Here is a 14,623-nt window from a genome sequence, read left to right on the forward strand (position 1 = left end):
AGTACCTTAGGGTACGAAATGCGTAGGAGAGCTTTCTGTACCTCCTTTCAGTTATATTTGACTAATAAAAAAAAATGAATCATCTTTTTGACCCTACTCCCTTGGCTGTGCGCTGCTTCTGTTTTTGTTTTTTCGTTCCTAGTAACTAAAAGTAGACTAGTAACTAAAAGTAGGCTAGTGCAGCCTTATCAAGTAAAAGTTTCACCCACTTTACGTGAGTCTCGCACATTAGGGCTCTCTCTCACGGTCTCACGTCCCCGGCTGATGCTGGGTCCTTACTCCGAAGGTGAGGAGCGGTCTTACGTAAATCTTACATATGTGTGAGGCCCTTGTTCATGCTCTAGAGTAGTTGGGGGGTGGGGGGATTCTTGACAGCTTTGCTAGGCAGCTGCCATGTTGCTTCTTTAGTGATCTCATTTACAATGCAGGAAGTTCCAGGTATGATGGAGATTAATGTAATTTAACATAAGCTTTCATTTTCCACAGATCCCGGGAAGATACAACATAAGTAAATCCTCTAGCAGCATAGATACTTCTATCACGGAGAACTAACAAACATACAAAAGCACACATTTACAATTTAGTTAACACTATATACTGTAAGCATGTGTGTGTCTGAGTGTGCCTGTGGAAATCTGTCTATATCATGTGTATCAGTATCTCTGTGTGTGTGTGTGTGTTAATGTGTGTGTTTACATTAGTGTGTCAGTACGTGTATCAGACAAAGGGCCATATTTATTAAGCAGTCTTCTGCCACAGGAGAAGCATTCAAATCAATGCGCTGCAAGGTTTTTTTCAGTGCTGGAGGGTGTCTTAAAGCAGAAGACTACTTAGTAAATCTGGGCCAATGGGCGTTTGGTGAATTTGGGTAGTGGGGTAAAGAGCATCAGGAGCTACTAGCCATCAGTGACAGTGGGTTATCATTAACCCTTTGATCATCTACAATGCGTTGCTGACCCCAGCAAAGCAGTTACACATTTTGTGCTTTCAAAATTTTTGCTCTGTCTGACGTACTACATAGGAATGCATTACTTATAAAGCGGGGTCACTAATAAAGTGTGAACTTGCCGATTCCCATTGGCCTGAACGGGACAGTGCGTGCGGTGGTGCCAAATTTACACTATTACACCTCAATGAAGTACCGCCTGAGTCTCAAATGAAAACTTTATTGTAAAAGCACACTCGTTTGAAACACCCCGTCCTGCTTTGACCAAATTGTCCCTGTCACAGGCAGAGCCATAAATAACATCACGAGAGAGATGCAGGACACAATGAGGAAAACCATTGAGTCCATTGCATGGAATAATTTAGCTTGGTTATTGCATGTATATTTAGAATTTTCTTGATATATTAGACACACAAAATGTTTGCCTTATAAAGAAAGTCTTAATGTGGATGTAGCCTCTCTTTAAACTAAAGCTAAGTAATGTAATGGAAGAGTGATCAAACTAATAGACAGGTAAACTGGTCACAGGTTTTATTTTTGCCACTGATTTCTTTTCTTTGCTTTGTGGTTTTTGTGCTGTAGGTGTTTATAGCATCAATCTGCCTTTAGTACAACACTGCAGCATCAATCTGCCTTTAGTACAACACTGCAGCATCAATCTGCCTTTAGTACAACACTGCAGCATCAATCTGCCTTTAGTACAACACTGCATCAGTCTGCCTTGGGTGTAAGGCCGTGATTATACAGGAAAACGCGCGCGGCGCTGTGTGTAGTGGCGCCATGCACCTGAAAAACAACTTTAAAAAAAACAATAGCAACGCTATACCTGCTGCGGCGTGTGCGCCGTGTGGAGCTGCAGGGTGGCAGTCTCATGGCACGATCTGCAGATTTGTTCTTGGCTGGTGATAACCTCGTACCCATGTAAGTGGTTCCACCCAATAAGGGCGAACCACTAACGGCCACACCTCCTTGCCTGCTCGCCACTGGCTCCCTGGTATAATCACAGTTCTGCTCGTTGGCAGCGCTGGGTGACGTCACAGAATAGCGCTGCCGCCTTGCAGTATTTGGTACATTAATGGCGCTATATAAATAAAGACATACAATACAATTTGGTATAATTGAGGCCTAAGGCTGCAGCATCAGCCTGCCTTGGGTGTAAGGCTGCAGCATCAGCCTGCCTTGGGTGTAAGGCTGCAGCATCAGCCTGCCTTGGGTGTGAGGCTGCAGCATCAGCCTGCCTTGGGTGTAAGGCTGCAGCATCAGCCTGCCTTGGGTGTAAGGCTGCAGGATCAGCCTGCCTTGGGTGTAAGGCTGCAGCATCAGCCTGCCTTGGGTGTAAGGCTGCAGGATCAGCCTGCCTTGGGTGTGAGGCTGCAGCATCAGCCTGCCTTGGGTGTAAGGCTGCAGCATCAGCCTGCCTTGGGTGTAAGGCTGCAGCATCAGCCTGCCTTGGGTGTAAGGCTGCAGCATCAGCCTGCCTTGGGTGTGAGGCTGCAGCATCAGCCTGCCTTGGGTGTAAGGCTGCAGCATCAGCCTGCCTTGGGTGTGAGGCTGCAGCATCAGCCTGCCTTGGGTGTGAGGCTGCAGCATCAGCCTGCCTTGGGTGAGGCTGCAGTTGGTCCTGGAGTTCACTGTTGACTTTGAAAGCAAGTAATAACAGAGCATGAGTGTTTTTGTTTCACTATATCTGGTGTCTCCCAGAGCAGCTAGAGATTTCTGTATATTTCTGTACAGTAACATAGACACTGCTTTAACCATTTCCATCCATAGTACAGGAGCATGGTTTATCTTTCTTAAATCCCATTACAAGAGGGACACCAGAGCTAATTGAGATTTAATAGTTTATTAAATGCGTGTAAAAGTCATATCTCTCTTACCAGATATACCAGTAGCCCTCAATATAATATGGCTGTTGAGACTTGTAAAAAGTCAAAATATATACAGGCATACCCCGGTTTAAGGACACTCACTTTACGTACACTCGCGAGTAAGGACACATCACCCAATAGCAAATGGCAGCTCACACATGCGCCTGTCAGCAAGTCCTGAACAGCAATACCGGCTCCCTACATGTGCCGAAGCTGTGCGCAAGTGGGGAGACTATAGAGCCTGTTACAAATGCATTATTTACATCAGTTATGCACGTACAGTATAGGACGAGTGCAGTACAGTACATGCATCGATAAGTGGGAAAAAGGGTAGTGCTTCACTTTAAGCTTACATGCTTTACATGCTTTACATGCATGCTCCGGTCCCATTGCGTACGTTAATGCGTGGTATGCCTGTACTGTATAATAATATTGTTCTTTGCTTGCTCAGAATGTCCACACCATAGTCCATTAGGGTTTGTGCTGATGTTCTGACAAAATTATTGAGTTCATTTAATACCACTCAGTGTAAGCAGGAATATAACACTCTATCTAAATAGAGCAGGGGTGGGGAACCTTTTTTCTGCCGAGGGCCATTTGGATATTTATAACATCGTTCGCGGGCCATACAGACACAGACAGGCAGGCACACAGCAGGCATGTAGGCACGCAGAACGCCGCCCCCTACCTCTGGTAGTTGCTGCTGCTGCTGGGGGGATCGTGTAGGGCGGATGCTGGGGTAAGTGCGGGGGGAACTGCTGGAGAAGCATGGGGGAAGTGCGGGGAATGCTGCGGGGAAGTACGGTGGCTGCTGGGGGATTGCCGGGGCTAGTACGGTGGCTGCTGGGGATCGTGTAGGGCTGCCGCCGTCTCACACCACCTCCTCCCGATCGGGCGCGCGGCAGCCATTTTTTTTTTTAAATTAGCGCGAGCCCGGTTATAGCAGTTGCCTTAGCAGGGCCAGACCAAATGATTTTGAGGGCCTTATACGGCCCTCGGGCCTGACGTTCCCCACCCCTGAAATAGAGACTACATTTTTGTATTTTATTTATTAGCCTGACAAATATGGGAGCTTTGTGGTACTTTTTAAAAAATTAAGTCCTGTCTATATTTATACATTTTTACACTGTGGTGGTAGCAATCAGCCACTACTAGCAGCCCACTGTTTGTTAGTGTAATCCCGCTGGGTCCCTCCAGATCTTGAGTTACCACCAATGCAGCTAGAGATGAGTCAGGGTTAAACATAGTGACACAGTTTTTGCCTTTGTCTGCTACAAAATAGTTGCCGCTTGCATCCACACAGACTCCTGATGGATTGCCAAAGCTCAACTGGTTGCCATACCTAGGTCCTATTGTTTTTTTAAGTGCTCGTTCACTGTCTATAATCTTAACACAGCAGCCTGAGTGTTGTCCAAAAAGCTGCCCCTCTGTAACCAGCAAATCTTCACCCTGCAAGAGAAGTCCTCTTATTTGACAGCATTATGAACAAGTTAATAATTTCTCAGGAATAAACAAAGGGGCTTATGCAGAGAGGATAGAGAAGGGAAATAGCGCCATCTTTTGGCGACAATACGCACCAGAGAAGCTTGTCCTGCAGAGAACATGGAGAGATTCATAAAATTCGCCACAGCAGGTTTCTTTACTTTAAAAATTGCCAAACACGTGGCGAGATTGGTAAATTCGCCATGTTAAAATAGGGTGGTATGCAGGTAGCATAGATGCACTGCAACTCGCCATTCTGCCCTATATTATAGCGAGTTCAATGTAGCCAGAAAAAGTTGGCAATTTTGCATCTCATCAGAAAAAAGAGGTAACGCAGCTTTCAGCATACGCCCATAACTTACTCCAATTCTGTGGCTATTTTCCTGCCGTTTTCACATTAAATAACGTTCCTCTCTGCATAAGCCCCAAAGTGTTGTATTTAGTAAGCGGTGCTAAACAAACATGTTACAGTTGGGTTCATCCACCTGAATCAGCCGTACATGGCTTGGACAGTACAGTAGGGTGTTTTAAGGTTTAACTAACATTAAAGAAGATATAAAAACTCAACAAGCGTCTTAATAAAGAACGTGTGTTTAATGTGATTGATATTGCAGTCACAATGAACAACTTTCTTTATGAAGAACCATGTGAGTGGGGATCTTCTGTGATTCTTTGGACAATACAATATCTACCCTGTACTAATGGCAGCTCAATATTTGTATTGTGACTGCTCCTTCATAGTGACAGCTTTAACAACAATAATAATAATAATACATTTCACTCTGGTACCTCCTTTGTCTAGTAACTAGTCTGGGGTTTTGGAAACTAGGAGTGTTTTCTAGATCTTCCACTACTCTGTATTAAATATTATAAGTAATTTTAGTGCTGTAAATTAACCTATAATTGTCTCATTCAGGTAATTTACTTTATGACCACAGAAAATTACAGTATATATCAATTTCACTTTGTGGAAGGGAGATAAAATAATTTATGGCCCCAATGGTCTCATATATGCCAGAAGAGCCTTTGCATTTAAAGCAACAGTCCTCGTGTTGTTTAATATTCCATGAATCTTAGGGTCCCCCAGAACTGATCTGTTGTCCCCCAACAATTGAGGTATTTTCCTTCAGTGTGAGAAACAAAATTACAAATATGGCCATTAAATTACCAATCGAAAAGTCACAAATCATCTCCTCGTGACATTGCAGCTTTCTGTTGGCTACCAGTACGGCCATATTGTGTTCACAAGAATTCTTTTAGGCCGGGATTTATCAATTAGCAATGCTGGTTATCGCACCCCAATGCAGTAGTAACTGGCAATGACTTGAACGCGATCAGAGATCAATACCCCGGATTGTAGCTTAAAGAATCCAGGCCTTAGTGTGGACTCTATTTTATATGTTACTAAAAGTGAAATCATCTTAATGTTATATTTTTAGAAAAAATCCCATTGCAATCAATACAATTGTTTTGTTTAATACATCTGAAGCAATGTTTTTACCTCAGTATTGCACCACGTTTGCCTTGATACATATGGGCCATTATTTCTTATTATAATTGTCCCCCTAACTGGGATTTACCCTTAGATGTACATTCTCATATGACATACCTCAGTAACTGCAATATGCTCTGGTCTGTGGAGTCCATCAACAACGTTAGTCTTCAGTATAGCATTCATCCTCCAGTCCACACCAACAATGTGCACTTTACCTCCATCTGTCCAGTCTGTCACTGCAATACTGTTGGACCTCAAGACTGCCAGCCCGTAGGAATTTTTCCAGTCTGTTTTAGAGGACTTTAGAAGGTGAATCATATCACCCTCCCTAGAGAACACTTTAATGCCTTTGGAGCCATCAGACACCAGAAGAAACCCCTCCTGGGTGCATGCCACATCTCCAAGACAATTATTAGACTCTGACCCATATACAAATGTTTGCTTGTGGTGACCATCTGGTGAGAAGATCTGGATTTGTTGATTCCCGGTGTCTTTAATGGCGAGGTCACCTTCAAGAGTGGTAGTCACACTGGTTGGCCAAATGAACTTGCTGGCCTCTGAGCCAAACCCTCCCAGCTGTTTGACTAGAGTATTGTAGAAAATTCTTTGTATCCCGGAAAGCTTCCAGTCCTTATTAAATTCATGCATGGCTTTCTAGGGATTTGGAACAGTGAAACAATGAAGCCATATTAATTACATGTACACATTTACATTTAATTATAGCTGCAACATCCTGGCATTATACTGTATATCTAAAGGTTAACTTGACATTATGTGCAGTGTAAAAAGCATACAAATGCTAATGATACCTGCCTATCATTGCTCTAGCTGTATTTGATGCAAAGGGACCTCATATCGTACTGTAGCTTCAACGTAATAGCAACACAGCCACTTGATAAATAGTGCCCTGAACGTGCTTTATCAAATGAGTTAAAAAGAGAAAGTGGGGACAATAATGTTTTTTGTGTGTCTATACATGACTAGTTAATACATTTCAACATAGGATCATGCATAGGGGTATGTTATCATTTGTTAATGGCTATTCAAGCGATTTTGGCTTTTAAAGATCCATAATGGCTATCGCCTTTTTATTATTTGCTGTTCCTATGTTTCTCAAGGGGCTCCTGCTTTTGTCTGTAAAAGGATAACATCTCCAGGTCTGCAAGATGTCATTTTATAGGGTAAGAAGAAATATAATGTATGAACACTTCATCGTTTTGTTACATTATGATTTACTATTCCATAGGAAACCTTCCAGTGCTAGAAGACACCTTACACGCTATTCAAGTGAATGGGCAGTAAGACGTTTTATGGCATAGCACCACTATAAATATATATTGGCCTCTACCTGATGCAGCACTGATATATACTGATTTTACAAGTGTTTTTATCGATAGCTTACTAGAAATCAAATGTAAAAAACACAGAGTAAAAATAAGAACTACAAGATACATGAAAAAAACAAAACATGAATGTATTAATGATTACCATACTGGAAACTAAGCTTAAAACACCATGCAGCAGGCAGCAAACCACAACAGAAAAGCTTTTCAGTGAGCATCTACAATGCAGATAATGTGGTGGATCAGTACCTGTTCATCATCCAGCTCCTGCAAATAGTAAGAATCTAACATGGTTTATGTATGTTGAGCTTCCTCAAGGCAAGCAGAGAGGGGAAATAAGATACTAATTTAAATGGCTTATTGAAACAAGCAGCAAAGCTACTGAAATTCTCCTGCAGCAATGCTCAAACAAAATGCATCAACAATAAATACACACAGAGTGGCCTATTTACCAAAAAGTGTAAATATTGCAAAAAGATGAGAAAGCTGTTGCTTGTTTTTTTTTAATGTTAATTAGACTGTTTGTAAAATCAATTTGTTTATACCTGTGGCTTTGAGGGTAGGGCTCATTTTCAATATACTTATTTACAGAAATACAGGTAAGAAAATGCAGGGAACTTTTATATTTAAAAATATATTTGTAATAATAAATGACAGAAGCACTTCAAGATTAAGACCTCTATTTAACATAGGATTTGACACTGAATCATTTCAACAGAGCTAGGCCAATAGGCGGCCTATGATGAAATAGTTATTTTGATTGTCATTGGTCAGGCACAATGCCCTGTATGTTACATTTATATGTTGTTGTTTGCATCAACATTAACAGACCATTCAATCATTTACCTGGATAGTTCAATGAAACTTTGACTCACCAATGTTTCTTTCAGCAGATTAGTTCATTCAGAGGAACAATATGATTAGGAAGCACAATTTTTGCTGTACAACATAACATTTCACAGTTTTATACTGCGAGTACTTTTTATCACCCAACCTTTACATCAATAAGACAATAGGTTGAAGCTGGCAGCCAGCTGAGCACAGATTATTCTCCTGGCCGCACGAAAAAAGCTTAATACACAGGCAAATGAAATAAGACCCCACCATATTTCTTAGACAGAATAATTTTTCTCTTCTGGTCCAATGAAAGAAGGAATGCAATTACAGATACAGTGGAGAGCACTGGGAAATAAATGGAAGTTTTATATTAAGACCCTTCCGTTGTAAGTGCCATGCAATACTCCTTGATGCTTACAGATACCCTACTGGTTTGCAAATGCAGTTCTTTTGTTTTGCTTTTTATCCCTGAGCTCCGTGACAGTAAGTGTGGATACATCTGTACCATGCATATTGATGATTGCTTATTATTTAAACAGCTTGTTCATCCTATGACATGTATGTGATTGTTTCTGTAATGCAAATGTAGCCCTGGTTCCTAGTGAACACAGACCACTACCATATGCTGTATAACCTGTAGGCTCACAGGGCCTAAGCCTCTGCCACGGAGAGCCTGGGGCACGCGCAATACTTGATACTTGGTGCAGCGCCTCCACCTGCGACAGCTTCCGCCAGAGGGGAAGTGGTTCTTCGCAGGACCTTATGTACATCAACACACACACACAGCAGTAAAACCAATTAACTTTACTAGCATGAAAGAAATGATGTAACCTCTCTCCTCCTTTATCATCAACCAGCGTCCCTAATTCAGGCAGACACTATACTCTGCGTCTCGCAGGATGCTCACTACCTCCCCTTTTACCGGGTGATCCCACCCTGTGTCCAGAAACCTCGTCCAATATTTCCCCCACCCTCAAGTGAGACAGAGAATCTATATGTGTGTGACTGCGCAGTCACTGTGTCCTGAATGAATAGTGATATCGTTGGTGCACTTGTAGTTTACCTGCCGGGCACTCCAGTACCCGGTCCTGCAACAGTCTTCACAAAGGATCGTGTGGGCCTAGATGACATCGCCCGTATGTGTCCGGGGCGATCCCACCCAGACACGCAGCAGCACGGCAGCGGAGTCTGAGCCCAGACCTCCCGCTGTCTTGGAAATGTCCTGATAGCAATCACGCACACAATAAGGGAATGTCACGGTTGTGCTCGCCACAAACCAGGGTCGGACCGCGTGGCTGAGGTGGGGTTGTAAAAGCACCGACCTTAGACCGCGCAGGCTGATCCGGATTGCGCAGTTCGTAGTCATACGTAGCAGGATCAAGATAGGAGAAGACAGCATCGTCGTTGTACAAGCCAGGGTCAGGACAGGAGACGTCAGGATAAACATTGTCCAAGCAGGAGTTTGGCAACAGGTAGTCAGGAAAGCCCTGCTTCAGCTTAGGAGCGCGGGGGTGGCCTCTGCGCATGCGGCGACCATGGCCCATGGTACTGGTCTCAGGAGGTGGAAGACAGACCAGATTTACACACTGCCTAGCTGCACGGGTAAACCAGTGCTACAGCGCAAGAGTCCTGAGCGGGCTAGGGAATCCTCCGTTTCAGCGCAGGAACCAGGACACAGCCTCTCTAGATTAGGGAAAGAGTAGGCCCCAGGAACCAGGAAGCTGAAGAAACACAGGGAAACCTCCACTAGTGCAGGAAAGCAGGAAACTGAAGACGTAGGGGATACCTTTGCTTCAGTGCAGGAAACCAGGAAGCTGAAGACGTAGGGGATACCTTTTCTTCAGTGCAGGAAACCAGGAAGCTGAAGACGTAGGGGATACCTTTGCTTCAGTGCAGGAAACCAGGAAGCTGAAGACGTAGGGGATACCTTTGCTTCAGCATAGGAGAACGGAAGCTGAAGGACGCAGGGGAAACCTCCGTATCAGCATAGGAGAAGGAAGCTGAAGGACGCAGGGGAGACCTCCGTATCAGCATAGGAGAACAGGGAGGGCTTGTGGCAGAACAGTAAGTGACATCCGGAAAGGACTATGCTCGGCGGGGAGCATTGTGGGAAAGCAGTACTTAAAGGCCAGCGGGCCAATCCCCGGAGGGGGGTGTGAAGGTACTGCTCCAATAAGTGAATACAAGGCTGGATTGCAGTGATAGATTGCACAGCTGCAGTAGATACCAGAGGGAGTGTGTGGCAGTATTGCTTTGGTGAGTGAATCCAGGCTGCAGTAATCTCAGGTGAAGAGTTCCAGAACTGCACCGGTCTGCAAGGTAAGGCAACCAGTAAACCGCGGAGCGGATTCCTTACAGGGAACCGGAACCTATCTATGGCCAGTCCCTAGCTCAGCTTCACACTACTGGGGCTCAGGGTCTGACTGGGCCTGGGGTATGAGGCCACAGAGCTCCTTCTCCTTCCTCCCACCGCTAACTCTGACAAAAGTGTGCGCCCCTCGACCCCTTTTCCTCCATTCCTCGCATCTCATTGGTCCATCGCGCGTCACGAGGGTCCGGGGGGCTGCTGGGACCCGTAGTCCCACTGCCTCCCTCCTATCAGAGCTCTCCTCTTTCGCGGGCTTTTGTCACTATGCCCGCGCATTCGCAACCTCCTGCCGGGCCGATCCTGTGCCTGCGCCAACCTCAACATGACGCTCCCTCTACGCGGAACCTCCGATATCGGAGCGTTCCCTACTGCAGAACTCTCCCACCCACAACAACAATTGGTGGTCAAGGGGGTCCCGGCTACACACAGATTCTGATTCAGCCAACAACTTGCACACTCCATACAGTGTATCTTACCAAATGTATACTGAGCGTCACTACTCAAGCTCATGTTGGGGTATATACAACTATATATGCTTATATATTATTCACGTGTTAATGTATTGGTCATATTTATGTTTGTTTTCTCTTGGTCAATTCAAAGATTTGGGGGATACAAAAAAGTGAAGAAGTTGCAGAGGATGGAAGATGGCAGATGAAATTCCACTTTACAAAACTAAAGTAGAGAAGAATTAGGTAACTACAGTGCAAGCCAGTAATGGGGAAATTAATAGAAACAGAATTGTTCAGTATCTAATATTCCAGTAGCATCCCTGGCTGGTCCCACGGCCAATAGGAAGCCGCAACATCATACCTTTATGCTTCCTATTGGCTCGCGGGATGAAGGACCTTTATAGGGATTGAGATATCGGCACCACCTTTAGACTAGGTAAGTATCTCGGGGAGGCGGTGGTCATTGGATCTGAAATTAGCGTGATTCAGTTGAGGAGACCCCCTGCTTTCCCCTATGCTCAACAAAAAAAAGGGGGGGGGGTGAAGTGCCTTTAAATTCTCTAATCTAGATTTAAAATATTAACTGGTCAATAGGCTAAAAAGAGCTTTATGTAATGTACATTTGTCACTGCACAAAAAGAAGTACTAACAGAAAAGGTAAGACAATCTGCTGAGGTTATCCACACAATTTGGACATAACTATATGCAAATCATATGTGGATCTGGGCCTTAGAAGACCAAAAAACAAGGACCAAGATTTGGTTCTGGAGAAATTGAATAAAAAAAACTGATAAAGTGCTGTATAGGCAACAAATATTTATATTTTGAAAAATATAATTTACTCAGAGGAGGAGAAGGCAACCAACAGAGTGGGTTGTTGCTCTTTAACAAACAAAACGAAATACACCAACATGTTACTTCCTCCTCCTTTCCAGAGAAGATGGAAAGATATACTGTATGAGAGGGGCAGTGGAACTACATCCTCAATATGCAACAAAATAAGAATTCAATATGGACGAACGCAATTTCCTCACTGTAATTACACACATACATTATTTGAATTGTGCAGACTGGACCTAACAAATATGACATATTGAAGTTTATTATACAAGTCTAAACGTTTATACATACAAAAACTCACACAGGAAATCTTAAAATATATTTAAATCATAGAGATACCAAATGCTCACTAAATACGGCAAAAAAGAGATGGGAGGTGGAGCGCAGAGAAAGAAAATACCAGGGTGAGACAGGGTCAATTTAATGTAACAAAAAAACACAGAATTACTTACAATTGGTAAAACAGCAGCATGCAAAAATCTGCAGCATGCAAAAATCTGCACTCCTGTAAATTGTGTATTTGTAAGGTATTATTTCATTGCCATATTGTAATAGTGATCAAATTGCAGTGGCATATTTAAAACATAGGGGATTAACAGCTTAGAAAAACTAGACAAGTATAATTATGTTCAAATATTTGATTTAAACGTCTACTGTCTCCATAATAACTAGGTGGTTTGGGGTGATTTTACAATCTTTACCTAATCTCTTTTGTAAACCTTTGATTATGCAGGCAAACTGTTCATCCACACATCTTTTCTTATCTTGTGAAAACTCATTTTTATCCAAAGAGGTAAAGAGAAGAATAAAAAAGGAAATAAGTAAAAAAAAAAAAAAAATTATACATAGAGAGAGAGAATGAGAGAGGATGAGAGAGAGAGAGGATGAGAGAGAGAGAGGATGAGAGAGAGAGTGAGAGAGAGAGAGAGAGAGAGAGAGAGAGAGAGAGAGAGAGAGAGAGAGAGGAGAGAGGGAGAGAGGATGAGAGAGAGAGAGGATGAGAGAGAGAGAGAGGATGAGAGAGAGAGAGAGAGAGAGAGAGAGAGAGAGAGAGAGAGAGAGAGAGAGAGAGAGAGAGAGAGAGAGAGAGAGAGAGAGAGAGAGAGAGAGAGAGAGAGAGAGAGAGAGAGAGGATGAGAGAGAGAGAGAGGATGAGAGAGAGAGAGGATGAGAGGGAGAGAGAGGGAGAGGGGGAGAGATAATCTTATTTTTGTAAGGAAGTCAATTACATTGATACAGTACTTTATTAAACAATACAATTATTTTTGTGCACACTTTGTGGGACTCCCATTTACAATTGACTAGTGTAATAATAGCATATATATTTTTTTAGGGCTTAAGTGCAGTAAACTCATAAATTGCTAACCACTAAAATATTCACTGTACTTGTAGATGAAATGAAAAACTGGTTGACTTGCCACAAACCTTTGTTGAAGACTTAGGCCGAGTCCATGGTGCCTCAGCCCGTGCGGAGGCGCGCTGAGGCTGAGGGAAAGCGGGTGCTTTCCCTGGCCTTGGTTAGCGCGCCCGTCGGGGGGCGGGCCAGTGACATCACGGAGCTGGTTCGCCCCCATTGGGCGAACAGCTCACTTGATCGGCCCTGCGCTCCCATGAGCGCGAAAATGTAAAATTTTCATAAGACTTACGCTTCCACACGCTTGCGGAAGCGAGCCCCTGCTAAAGCCGCTCTCATTGCGGCTGCAGGGGCTCAGTGCCGAGCAGCAGCGCGCCTCAGCATGGGTCAGCGCATAAGCGCTGACCATGCCCGAGGCCTTAGAAAGGATCACCCAATTGCTTCTACCCTGATTAACAATTCATAAAAACTAGAACAGTATCTGTCATTTCTGTTAACGCGGCCCTCCATGTATTCTATATGTACAGCGTTTAGGTTCCAATTAGCAGCTCAGTCCCTGAAGAAAACTTCTCTTTTGCGCTATTTAATGGCGTTTTCTTTATAAACGTTGTAAAACGCGTGCGTCTGAGAGCAAGACAGCCTTTTCCCCCCTGTACATTTTAAATGATACACACACACACACACACACACACACACACACACACACACACACACACACACACACACACACACACACACACACACACACACACACACACACACACACACACACACACACACACACACACACACACACACACACACACAGAAATATGACAGCATGTGCAAACCAGAAGAGAAAAGAAGTGAATGCATTTCATATTAGTAACATAAGCAGCCACTTCATCAATTCATTACTTTAGTTTTAAGTCTGTAATTTTTCATGGTGTTACTTACCTCCACTGGCACCATCACATTTACAGCCAATATTCATGAATACAATAGATATCTGCAAGTCCTTGAAAACAAATGCAAAGTTCAAACTTCAGCGAAGCCAGGCTCAGCACAGCAGTAGCTCTTACCTGTTACCCCAGTGTAGTTACCATGGTATAATACCTGAGAGAATGGTACTGCTGATACACATCAGGATATTCAATCTGCACAGTTCAGATACTGTAAGCTTTCAGACGTAATGCTGCTGCTGCTGCTGCTGCCTACTGAGAGAATAGCAGTAGTTGTTTGCATTATTGTCAAGACAAGGCTCCCCATAGAAACCCAGAATTGACTGTATTTGCTGCCAGCAAAGTCAACACTGATTTATTTGTACTAAATGCTGTTCTTTGTGGGTAATGTTTTTTTTTATCAAAGCATAAAATACAAACAAAGGCATGGGGTGGTGGCTTGTTACCATGTGCCGGGATTATTGATGTGGTTTATTTTTTTAAATCACACTGTGGTTCATTATTGTCTAGTGATTTACTGTCTGGCGATTTGTCCTATGCAGGGACGTGCAATTCTCTTTTATTGTACAGTATACAGTTACACATGTAATGTTCATCTTGCTCCGCATTTGTTTTTGTACCTGCATACTGTATAAGTAAAAAGGGACATCAGTGAGATTGATTTTGGGACATAAGTATGTATCAAAAGTCAAGATGT

At 43.4% G+C, this 14,623-nt stretch overlaps 1 protein-coding gene across 3 annotated transcripts; it reads right to left on the minus strand.

The window, feature by feature from the left end:
* Nucleotides 1-2,373: 2,373 nt before the first annotated feature.
* Nucleotides 2,374-14,170, minus strand: LOC142469712 (E3 ubiquitin-protein ligase TRIM32-like). Of its 3 annotated transcripts, none has more exons than XM_075576290.1 (3): nucleotides 14,047-14,170; nucleotides 5,906-6,445; nucleotides 2,374-4,263 (listed from the first exon to the last, which is right to left on the minus strand). In XM_075576290.1, exons 2-3 carry the CDS (start codon nucleotides 6,437-6,439, stop codon nucleotides 3,901-3,903), a joined length of 897 nt encoding a protein of 298 aa, XP_075432405.1. In that variant the 5' UTR covers nucleotides 6,440-6,445; nucleotides 14,047-14,170; the 3' UTR covers nucleotides 2,374-3,900. The 3 variants fall into 3 exon arrangements, with proteins under 3 accessions (XP_075432405.1, XP_075432415.1, XP_075432398.1); XM_075576300.1 differs by having other exon boundaries at nucleotides 14,081-14,169; XM_075576283.1 differs by lacking the exon at nucleotides 14,047-14,170 and adding an exon at nucleotides 13,922-14,044.
* Nucleotides 14,171-14,623: the final 453 nt, after the last annotated feature.

Source organism: Ascaphus truei, chromosome 1 (assembly GCF_040206685.1).
Source record: "Ascaphus truei isolate aAscTru1 chromosome 1, aAscTru1.hap1, whole genome shotgun sequence".
Classification (NCBI taxonomy): domain Eukaryota; kingdom Metazoa; phylum Chordata; class Amphibia; order Anura; family Ascaphidae; genus Ascaphus; species Ascaphus truei.

Bases quoted from the DNA above. Each gene is read 5' to 3' on its own strand.
- LOC142469712 (XM_075576283.1), bottom strand. The intron at 4,264-5,905 runs GTATGTCATATG...CTTCTCTTGCAG, and splicing joins AGCATATTGCAGTTACTGAG to GGTGAAGATTTGCTGGTTAC.